The sequence below is a fragment of the Paramisgurnus dabryanus genome, chromosome 12, assembly GCF_030506205.2.
Source record: "Paramisgurnus dabryanus chromosome 12, PD_genome_1.1, whole genome shotgun sequence".
In the NCBI taxonomy this organism is placed as follows: Eukaryota; Metazoa; Chordata; class Actinopteri; order Cypriniformes; family Cobitidae; genus Paramisgurnus; species Paramisgurnus dabryanus.
In genome coordinates, this window is record NC_133348.1 from 33,840,479 (window position 1) to 33,853,193 (window position 12,715).

Consider the following 12,715-nt stretch of genomic DNA (forward strand, 5'->3'; position numbering starts at 1 on the left):
TGATAAAATACCATGTTATCTAAATATGTGTTGAGGTATTTTATTATATTAAATTAAATTAAAAATAACCTGTGTTATAATACATTCATATAATATTTCAGTAATATAACATTCAATTATTCTAACGTTAGGGGAACGTTAAAATAACCTAAAAATAACATTAGGGGAATGTTTATTTTCTTTAAGAAAACATTCCTTGCTATTAAACAAAAACCTTGGAAAATAACATTCTAAAAACCAAAAACTAATGTTAGGGGACCGTTTTGGGAACCAAATTGTTAGCTGGGGATGGGCAGAAATAGTTGGCTTAGTTTGTAAACAGAATTTAAGTGCTGTTTTTGAAAAGTGCGGAATCTGCGCATGCGTGCAACCCTACGGGCTTTAAGACCCCTGGGAGGATTGACGTAAGAGGGAACTTGTGCATAATTTGAATAACTTGAATATAAACAACAGATAACTAAATCATCATAAAAAATCTGTCTTCCTATGCAATGTACATTATATACAGCAATAATCATGGTTCAAATGACGACTGTGTGACAAAGTTACTATGTTTTAGGGAAACATTCTTGACTAGGTAGTTAGTTTCTCCAGCTATGGTGTTTCAGCAGCGAGTTATGTCGTTGTTTGGGAAACGCACTCCAGATCTGGAGCATCATTCACTTCCAAAGTATTATTTTTTCAACTAAGGAAGTCACTGGTGCAATGTCTTCATAATATCACAATTTGTGTTCACTAGAACAAAGTAATTATACAGGTTTGGAACATTTGTAAAGAACCTGATGGTCTCTGGTTTTCCCAGCATGATCTAAGAATATTCCAATTTGTATCTTTAAGGAAAGCGGCCTAATCTGGCTTTGTGTACAATAAAATTACCATGGTCAATATTGCACATTTGCTAATCTAATGGAATAACATTGTTCGCTTTAAATCATTTAGCATCCTAAAGCATTCTTTTCCAGATTTTTAATGTGGTCAGACTTTTAGATCTCATTGTTTAATATAAACTACAGCCATCTTGCTGTGCCCATAATGTTTGTTAAGATACATACTGTACAGTAAGCTTGTCATAATGCAATGGTTAAAGCTCTTAGCTGTAATCTACATTAAAAGGCATCTCCACCAGATATGTTCTAACATTATGCTAGATGACTTTTCACTTAAGTTTTCCACTGTGCACTTTTGGCGACTGCAGTGAAAATGATTTAGATTAAAACTAATAGCAGCTCTTAATACAGAGAGCCTGGGAAGAAATGATGCCATTAACTTACAATTGAGAAAGATTATTTTCATGGATAAAAGTGCTCCAACACATAGGATTTCTGTTGTAAAACTTTTATAAAACTCCAATACTTAAAAATTAAGGTTTTATAACCAAAAAGTGTACAGCGTAACAAGAAAAGACACAATAAAGCAAAAATGGTCTTTGCTGCAGTATAATGGACAATTTATGTACACTACGTAAAAATAATCTCACTTTAATGAATTTTATAATGTGATATCTAAAGTTCTGGGTAAATTCTTATTTACTCACCCGATCTTCCATCTCGCTGGATGTCTACGTGATGCCACGCTCCATCATTGACCTTACTCTGTGTGGCTTTGACTTTAATGGTTCCCGATCCCATGTCTAACAGAAGATAAAGGTTTCCGTCAAAAAGCTCGACAGCGAAGAAGTCCACTTTGTTGCTTCTCTGACTGCGAGGGTCTTTCTTGTCCTGCGGTTTCCCTTGCGTGAAGAGGATGAGTCCATTGGGTTCAGAAGAGCGGAAGTCAAAGGAGATTGAACCCACACGCTTGGTGTTCCACTTGGGCAGGCTGAGAAAGGACTCTGGTGTCTCAAAGGAAATTGGATCTAGGGTGGGGACATTCTCGCATTTAAACACCACGTCCCCCTGGAGCTTCATCTTGGGGTCTGCGATGCGGGCCAGGCGAGAAAGTTCCAGTCGTATGTCATTGTTTTTGTACACCACCTGAAATTTGAGAAACGAATTGTGAGTGGTCGCAGCCGCTACTTAAATATATAAAAATATCAATTATACAGTATATAAACACAAAGTCTTGCTACCCAGGCAAGTTTAGAAACAATTAGTATTACAATGGGGTAACAACAATTAAATAGTAGCTCCTTAGTCAGCTCCTTAGTCCCTTACTAACAGACAGACAAACTGCTGACAAACACATTTAGAAAAGCTAGTGTGTAAAATCAACCAGTCAGTCAGCGGCTGTGAGCGGGGCTTTATCAGTGTGATGTCACATTAACAAGATAATTAAAACAGCATGTCTAACGAGTCTGCTTTAGTTTAGGGATTAAAAAGGAGTGTGTGAATTTTTTTTAATTTTCGGGTTGTTGTGTTCACACCCTGCCAACACACACATTTATGTCCGAACACTTTGTACAAGTAGATTTGCATAATATGTGGCCATTAATATGCAAACATTTCTTTTAATATTTTTTTAAGAAAATAAACAAAAACAACATAGCATTGAATAGTTTTTATAAATCACAGTATACCCTAGACCAGGGGTGCCCAACCCTGTTCCTGGAGGGCTACCGTCCTGCAGATTTTAGCTCCAACCCCAATCAAACACAGCTGAAGCAGCTAATCAAGGTGTTCAGGGTTGCTTGATAATTACAGACAGGTGTGTTGGAGCTGGGTTGGAACTGAAGTCTGCAGGACGGTAGCCCTCCAGGAGCAGGGTTGGGCACCCCTGCCCTAGACATTTTGCTAAACATTACATAGCACTTAAAGAGAGAAAAACACAATATACTATATTAGACTTTATTAGACATTCAAAGGAAAGGCTTTGTTATTGTGCATATTTACCAAGCCAAACGGTCTCATATAGTGAGCTATGCATTATAGCCAAATACAACACAATACAAAAAGAGAAGAACTGTAAATTGAAATCCACTCAAGCGGAAAATTAAAGGGCCTTTTCCTTCTCTTTCCTGCTTAAAGAAAGAGCTCTTGCGGCTATATAGGGCACTATGTGCGCAGCTAACAGCAGTTCTGTTGGAGAACACAGCTGTCAGCAAACAGATTTTCCAGCTCCAGGATTACAGATAATCCTGAAAGATTTGACAGTAAATCAACACAGGTGCCCTGAGTACTAACTGCAGCAGCCTGGAGAGCCAGCGTGATGAACTCGGGAAAGAGCTCTTTATTTCACTAACATTTATATCTAGTCTCTGTGTGTACTTTAGGATACCCATCCTGAGGTTCCTAATCCCCCACGTCACTCAGATTCAACACTATCCTACCATCATCCCCTATCAAACAACGCCACACATCTGTGCTGCAGAGCTGTGCCAATGGAATGGAGAATCTATAATTAAAATTAAGCAATAACAAATCTTTCTCCCTTTATATATACAGTTACATATATACTGCACTTATAAAGTATTTTTTAAAGGAAGAGAAGTATAAGGAATCCAGCAACAGATGGTATGGTTCCCACGGAGCCCTGATCTTAACATCATCACTTAGTCTTGGATTACATAAAGAGCACTTGAGGCAGTCAAAATTCATAAAAGAACTGTGGCAAGTTCTCAAAGATGCTTAGAACTTCCAGCTGGCAACTACTTTAAAAAGCTATTTTAGTTTTTTCTTAATATTGCTTTAATAGATACCCAATGTCTCTTTGGAAAATAGATAGCTGGGAATTTGTCCAAACTGTTCAAATTAAAGTAGAAAATTATTTAGAGTGGATAACACCACTGCTCAAAAAACCAACATTCATGCCCTCAACAATTACAAATCACACTCCTACTGTTCCTTACAAAGGCTCTTCAAAGGGTCTACCCAACTGCTTCTCTCAGAGAACAACCTACTTTGCCCAGATTAAAAAAAGAAGATCCAATGGAGACTACCCTCCAGTGTTTCACTAAAAATCTGCAGGAGCCAAATGTCTTGTTTTATTTGATCTCTCTGCATGTCAGATATTTTAAGTTATCCTGGAGAGGATAGGCATTAAGGTCACAACAGCTGACCAGTGGGGTGCCGCAGGGGTCTGTACCTGCTCCCTTCCACTTTTTAATATACACAACATCTCTGTGTGCAGTCATCAGGGCACATGGTTTCTCACACCATTGCTACTGCAGATGACACACAGATTTACTTGTCTACTTGCTTTTTAGACATTTCTGCATGAAATCTACATGGGAACCTTACCTTCAGCTCAGTCCGGGTAATTCCTACCAACCATCAGTCATATACAAATTCACTGTTCAACCTGAATTTTCAACTGTAATATCTATGAAATCTGTTAGTAACCTGGCAGTGCTGTTTGATGACCAGTTGATCATCTGTCATGACCAACAAATCCGTCATGAAGATATGTGCTTTTCAACATCAAAAAATCGGACCTTTTATGCAGATTAGGCTACATTTCTACTGTAGTGCAAACTTTTGTCATGTCACAACCTGACTACTGCAATGCCTTATTGGCCGGCCTTCCAAACAGTGTGACCGGACTGTGTTGCGGCCAATGCCTCCTCTTTCAAGGAGGCTAAAAAGCAAAAAATGTGTTTGGGGTTTAATGTGTTTGCCCGTCATGACAAAATATGTGTCGACATCCATAAGACACTCACTTAACAGTAAACTCTGATTACACATGAGATAAAGTGAGTATCTAGCAAATGCAAGCGTCTCTTTTATCATAAACCCTTACGAAACATCTGTTGCCGGCAGGTGTTTTGACATGCCACGCAATGCACATACTGTAGGTTAACCTGACGTACAAAACATAATTTGACATGACACAAACATGACGATATTTTGACGAATTTCGCATTCGTGCTTCCTCGGAAAAGAAGCCTTCATTGACCAGACCTCTCCAAATGATACAGAATGTTGCAGCATGTCTGGTTTTCAATCAACCAAGGAGAGCCCAAGTCAAATTCAGTTCCTTGACACTGGCCTATCAGAAATATCAGTAAAACTGCACCCACAGACCTTATGTCAGTCCTATAGGCTCACAACGAGACCAAATCGATCTCAGAAACATTTATCCAGTCGGTTCATCTCTAGTCTCCAGCCGTTCAGCTATGACAAATCTTCAAAAACAACCTAAGCCATACCTTTATCGTACACACTTGACTAATCATTAATCCTTAATGTTATATATATATTTTTTTTTTTGAGAGAAAATGTCTTTTCATTTTGTTGTTTAGGGTTTGCTGTTTATGTCCACAATAAACCATAAAAAAAAAAACATTTCTATAGCTATGCTATCGTAAAATATTGTTCAAATATAATCTCCTTCCAAGAAAAAATTATTTTACTGTCCAAACAGCCATTAGACAATTTCATACATTTGATTTCGTATAGCAAATATCAGTCTGAATGTTTAGCAATTTTTAATATCATGTTTTTCATTTGACTAAAAAGTGGAATCAACCGATTATTATTATAATTTAATCTGAAAATATGTAAATCTGATAAAAAGATAATATAGGGGCTAACTGGACTAAAATGCATGTATAAGTGCCTTCATTTATCTTGCACTGACATATCTTAACATATATCAGTGCCATGGTTTTGTCACAAGATGCACATCAGTATTGTTTTTTGTAAGCTATGTTTCTTAAAACTACTTAAATGTACTAATACACCAAGGCCTAGTTTGGGATAAATCTAAACCATAGCTGGGAAAATGTATCCTTATGTACTTTTTATCACAAATCAAGGAACACGGCAGTAATATAAAGACTACACATTATTTAAACCAGGAAAGAAACATTTGAAAAGTCCCTCTCAAACTCAAGGAAAATAAAACTGTCTTCAAAATGCATTGGTTACTTACATGTTCTCAATAAAACCCAAGGCCAGGGTAACACTTTAACAACACAATCCCAATATTTTACCACTACCTTTACGATACAACGTAAAAAAACTCATATAAAATTCCTGGTGAAACAAAAGCACAAAGCCAGAAAATGTTTCCTCAGCGCTTCGGCGCTCTCCTCCAATCAACCTTTTCTTCCCTGTGATGTAGTTATGCCTGAGGTTATGATTTCAATGGTCATTACCTCTAGCCGATCGATAGCAGTATAATGGAAAGTAATGTGCAGAAAGATGGTGAGGGTGGGGTAGTCTACAGACTCGGATACATTTTCTAAAGCTACACCCTTACTTTATCACCTTATCTGGGGGCCATCCTATGCCCCCAGAGTGCCATTTATAATCAAACTCAGGCTCTTAACGGCTCTATAGGCTCTCCGTCTTGACTCTCGCGTTTTCTCCCCTTCTGGGTAAGTAGGGGGCTGCTGGTCATCGATCGGGCTTTGCGAGTGAGGAGCGGACCCTAATCTCTCTGGGATCTGTGTCTTAGTGTGTGATAGGATGTCGCTGCCCACTGCATTAGGCCCGGTATTAATGATAAGTGCTTGTGGTCAGACATGTAGAACATGTAAACGGCCACAGAGAAAGATGGAGGGATCATGGAGAAATGGCTCAGTGGAGAAAATCAATAGTTCAGTGGAGAAAACCGGGGTCACAACATTGTCATCTATTTTTTGAATACTACAGGCTAAACATTCGTATGTCGTACATTTTGTGTAGTCAATCATTTTAACATTATTTAGGGTGCACAAAACTTCATTAGTGTAACATTTCACTATATGCTAGTATATTTTATCACAAAAATTTTAAGTAGTTTAGCTTCTTATCATAATGTCACAGATGTGATTGTAACACAAGTTAAGCTCTGTTAACGCATTTATAGGATAGCGTTGATTACCACAGAAAACAATTTAAACTTGTTTCCTTTTTATTAAAAAGCAAATGTGGTTACAGTAATGAAAGAAAATCCAACCAGCCTTCCTGGGGGTGAAGAAATGTGTAGTTTCTCTGTTAAAGCACTTACTGTATGAATCAATAAAAGCCTGCGAATTACAGAGTTAAGCTTGTTTAAATCACCTTGTTTAAAGAGGGAATGCTTAGGCAGGTGAACATCTGGTTATGAAGTAGCAATGTAATTTCTGTAATAATCATCTGCATAATTTCTGCCATTCATCATGTACAACTTTATTTCATCAGTTAAATGTATTCTCTGGCGAAAAAATGAAAATGACCCATGATTTACTCTCGCTCAAGCCATCTGAGATGCACAGTATATGACTACTATCTTTCGGACAAACCCAGTCGGAGTTATAGAACCTTTTTAAAAAAAACTAAAACCACTCGTACGCAATAATCATGTACGCTATAATCAAATAATAGGCTATAATTATAATGTGCATGATAACGTTGATATATAAAATTTACATTTTATATTATGCAACAGTTCTTTCTGGTTCTTGTATCTGATTGGCGAAGAGCTCGTGCGATATTGTACTGATAACATAACAGTAACTGCTTCACCGTGTGTCATTCCACCACCTACTGGTCATTTTAATGAGTGGGGCTTCTTTAAACGCGAGCCATTCACTATTCTCTGACTGGAAAAGCTGCATACACATACACACACATACGCGCTTTTTTTTAAAACACTCTCCGTGTTTCTCATTAAGTTTCCTAGCTCATTAATCAGTCTGTGAATCCCAATCGAAAGTGATTATCCCATTGAAGATCAGCGCTCTCGGATGTAAACTTAAGTGCCATGATGTCACATCGTGTGGACGGGTAACATTCACTTGAAATAAAGCTATGAAAACAATCAGTTTCTCTGAAGCGATCTCGCTCATCCATTAACTCTTTCACCGCCAGCGTTTTTTTTAAAAGTTGCCAGCCAGCGCCAGCGTTTTTCATGATTTTCACCAAAGTGTAATGCCTTCCAGAAAATGTTCTTCTTTAAATATATAAACATAAACCAAATGAAAGAACAGACCCTCTGCTTTCAAAAAAAAAGTTTCATCCTACCTTCAGTGGTTCTTTTGCAATCAGCTTTTGAATATGGGTAGGTTTTTGCACAAACACCATATTTTGAGCAAAAAGCAGAGATAATTCCATTTTTGTGACGGACTTTTCATAGAGATCCCATACAGAGCGATCTTTAAAACAGACACAGACATGCAGCAGCTTGCCATAGGGCAATACTTCCGGGTTTAAAACGTTGCGGAAGGGCGCCACCTGGTGGATAATAGCGGTATTGCGGAAAGACGGAAAATCTCGTCATTGGCGGGGAAGCGTTTTCTCTTAATTGACGAGATATCTCGTCAATGGCGGTGAAAGAGTTAACAGTATGCGAAACCACCCTGGAACTGCAGGTAAGCACTGCAGCTTTTACATCTGGACACTTGATCATTAATTTTCACGTGACGTGACTATTAAAACATGTTGTGAGATATCGCCACTGATATATTTATAAGCAGCATGTAAAAAACATCTCTCTGAAACTTATAAAAACTGTTTTATGTAGTACTGCTTGTATCATAAGATTAAATGGAAAGCAACATATATTTAGTTTTATTAACCTTTACCTATGAATAAGAAAACAAGTAATAGTTTCATGACACCAAAAACTGCTGGTTTGATCTCGTTTCTGACCATCAAACACAGATAGGCCTACAGTCAGAGATCAGGCTGTGTTAAGCGGATTGAGTAAACACTGACGTCTGCTAGTGTGTCTGGGTCTCACATACCGAATCTTTCTAAGCAAAAGTTCGAACAGGCGCTATGTTTACTAGTCGACTGCAGATTTGAATATTATACATATTCATATTCTCGACTGAACTAATCTTAAAACTACACCTTGTGACCAAGAAACGGTAATTTTAAGAAACATCTATTCCGTCTATTGAGTTATTATGAGATTCAAAGCAGCCGAGTGTTACCTGTCATTCTGGCCTTCAAATCCGTGGCGGAAGAAAGTAGTTCCCAAACAAAGAGGCTTTTAAAATAACTATACGTTGATATTTTCTAGTTTTCTTTTTTTCAAACGTGTGCCGTCGAACTGTTGTATAAAAGCAATATCGCTCTCAGAGCCGTGTGATATAGCTCTATATCATCACAGCGGTGATTGCCTCCTGCCTTTGGCCTAATCTCAGCCGTGACGATATAGGGCAATATCACCCCCCTACTCGAGCGATATTGATTAATTATACATTTTCTGTATAATATATTATAATACATCATCTATATTATTATTATTATACATTATATTATACACATAAAGAAGATCCACGTAATGACAAATCTTCAAGCTTTCCTTCCTCACTTTTCAAAATCCCTATATGAAAGTGTCATGTAAATGTATGGAGAAGTCTAATCATCAATCACTTGATCTCCTGTCTGTTTTATTTTAGATACAGCTGTCATATTAATTAAATGTCATATTTGTTAACGAATCCAATACTTAATTAATGTTACTCCGATTGGTGGACAGCACTGGCTTCCTCCAGTGACAGCAAAACCTCCCAAATAAAAAATGCAAATCAAAACGTAACTTTACCGATAATAAATATGATCATGGATTTCTTTTCAAGCTCTTGCTTCTATGACAAACAGCTTTAAAGTTTTCTGTGGACTAGCACTGCGGAAAACCCTTACATGGAGCTGGTTTGTGTCCGTACAGGTGTGTACGCACATGTTGTGCATTTGGTGGAAATTTTTCGTGAGTGTGCGTATAAATACAAAAAACGTATGCAATTATTAGTGAATGAAACCCATTTCTTTTAGTTATGTATTTATGCTTAATAACTGATTTGTTTATTTTCAACCAAACATTATAGATAGTAGGTTTAATGTCATCACTTTTTAGTAAGGTGCAACCTTCCAATCTAGTTCGCACGAATTGAGCGTTGCCGCCACAAACACGCAAGTTAAAAAATTTGAACTTTGGTGGAAAAACGCACCGCGTTAACCAATCAGGAGCTTGCTCTAGTAGTGACTTGATTGCAGGGAGCGAGCAGAGTCACAGAAGCCTATGGAAGGTTCTCCCATAACGTGAATTTCCGCATTAATGTCTCGATGACACGAATTTCATGAAGCAAGCAAACTCAAAATGTTCAAGCGGCAAACTAGACGCAGTAGACGCTAATTTGACGCCACAAGGTCAGCTGGTGTGAACCCACGGTTAAAGCATCCTTTATTGAGCACTTCCCCGCTTAGTGTGTGTTTGAGTGTGTATCTATATTAACAGAACGACTATTGAATATAAATATATATCATGTTTATTCATTAAGTGTAATAAATGTTTCTTCAGCCCAAACTCACACTTTTAGAGTCCAATACAGATACAGATTTACTTAGGTAATTAAATATATACAGCAAATTATTATGTTTTATAATTATCATGATGTTTTTATTTGTTATATAAGTAATACAATCATTACTATGTCCCCAAAGAGATGTTTTATTATTTGCCAAAATTATAGCTTTTTCAAGTAACATAAGTAAAGGCTGTTCATTCACAGGTATCATTATTTCTTAAAATGACTTTTTTACTCTCAAAGGGTCCGTGGATGCTGAAATATGCACAAATTCTGCTTTAAGAGCTCAACCCAGTTAGTGATGATGATGCAGAAACTTTTTTTCTATATACTGTCTGTACTGTAATTCATTCTCTGTATTAATGGGCAAATCCTGAGAGGAAGTGATATACAGTATCTGCTTTCTTTGCCTTCCTAAGTGCTCTCCTAAACTTAGTCATGAATTAAATGAAGAACACGGGCAATATTCAAAATAATACCAGGCAATTAATTCTAGTTTTTGCTAACGGCAATCCTTTTCTGAATCTAGAGAGCATAAGATTTCATTTCTCACATGCATTGTGTGATGTACAGTATGTAGCAGCACTACACGATGGCATCCCTCTGGGAAAACTTTAAAATTACCAGGGCAAAAATGAATGTCATATTTGGTGTCATGGTACAGATTGTTCATCTTCTGCTCTCAAACGTGCAGACAACATTGACAGCCACAAGCTCATCAATGAAACAAAAGCCAGTGTGGTTGCCCAAAGCCAATGATCATTAACACAGACTTCCTGTTCTCCAATGTCCGCTGTCATGTGACCACTGAGCAACATGACCACACTGGGGACCCAAGTGTACCTCGCCCAGGGCAGAAAGAGCAAGATAACAAACGAGCTAGGCCAAAAATATGAAAAGCACAAGAAATGGCTCTGGCATTTTTATGCAGCTAAATTTACCCAGAATGCACCAGGAGTGCTTTAGCTTCATTTCGGACATAAGTTGCTTTTAATGCTGATACTTTATCTGAACTACATTTGCCATTTTCAAATAGAAAAAGTGGTGTTTTTTCATGCAAAAGTCTCATATCACAAGGGTGGTTTGTTGACATTGTGATGATCATCACCGGCAAACGACTTCATACAGAAATGTAAGAGACACATTCTCAAGCATCAGGCAGAAAAAACATCAATTACTCCAATTCCCTAATAAAAAAACTGTAGTTTTTGGGGCATTAACTGCAAAAAAGGTCAGACCCTTTGTTATCATTGTCATAAAGCAGAGAGCGTAAATGAGGGACGATCCCTAGCTCAGAGGACTCTTTGCTACAATCGCCACGGCTTTAACTGAAATAAAGTGCCTGCCCTTTTTAGTACTCCTTGGGTAATTCTAACTGGGCAAGTCTTTCATCACTGTTGGCACAGGCGGTGTCTCAGAATGTAGCGGGGACAGGCGCTCGGGCATCTACAGCTACCAGACTGATATTAATAGCCGGGCTGGGATAGAGAGAGCAACCAGAAGAACATAGTGGCAGATTAAACAGCACGGACAAGGTGACCTTTCATTATGATGGTTATTACAGACCACCTGTGTGTATCGGGTATAGACTGAGCTGTAAACGTCTGTGTTTTGATGCATGTGTATTTGTATTCTATGGCTTTTTAGAGGAGGGGGTACTGGATAATGATTTCACAGCATTCATTGCATATCATTTACCTATCAGTAGATGCGTTTCCATTACCCTTCAAATTGACATTGCAAATTGCAAATATGGTCAATGGAAACACATCAATTTCGCAAAAACGCACATATATTGCGAAAAAGTTTTACACTTAAATGAGATGGTTTTTCAGGCAATTCAAAAATAGTGTATTTTGCCAAACTGCAATAGAAAAAATTTTCAGGTCACCTGATGCAAGTAACATTATTATTTGAAGATGACGCGGTATGTACTAAAACCTCCCCCAATATGTGTCTGCTCTTAAGTATAAGAGGCTTTCCTTGCTAATAATGTTTAGATAACACTCCTTCGCCTTCTTCAGTTAAAATAATGGGTATTGTGGTGAATGTGATATTAGTAAACCTACCACCATCAGTCTATGTCATGTTTGGAATAACTAAATTTCAGTCACATATCATCAGAAAAAATAACACAAAAGTTTTGCGCACATCTGCAAAGGAAATGCAGCTAGTGACTTTACATTAGACGGTTTCATTGGACGCAAGAGTTTTATCGTGGTGACGCGTCTGTATGCCCACACTTTCCCCACGGTGAGTCCATAATTGGCCCAACTAAGGGGCCCACTCTGATTTTTTTGGGCAAGCCTACACCCAGCCCACACTTTGGGCTGTCCCACTGGGGCCCTATCATGGCCCCATAGAGTGGGGCCCACACGTGCCCCGCATTTCACGCCGGTAGCAGGCCCACAGTGGGCTGTGGGCTCCAATTTTCTACCCACACCCAGCCCACACTTTGGGCTGTCCCATCTTGGGCCCATAGTGTGGGGCCCACATGCACTTTTGCCGGCAGTGGCTTAACCCGGAACCCAAAGGGACATGTTTGCTGGGATGATGAAC

The 12,715-nt window shown here is 38.2% G+C and overlaps 1 protein-coding gene across 5 annotated transcripts in view; it reads right to left on the bottom strand.

The window, feature by feature from the left end:
• Positions 1–12,715, bottom strand: part of nrxn3b (neurexin 3b) — a 398,467-nt gene that overhangs the window by 292,249 nt on the left and 93,503 nt on the right. For all 5 annotated transcript variants that reach the window (XM_065268757.1, XM_065268754.1, XM_065268752.1 and 2 more), the window contains one exon: positions 1,535–1,973. In XM_065268757.1, the coding sequence (XP_065124829.1) occupies positions 1,535–1,973 (439 nt within the window). The remainder of the gene's footprint in view (positions 1–1,534; positions 1,974–12,715) is intronic.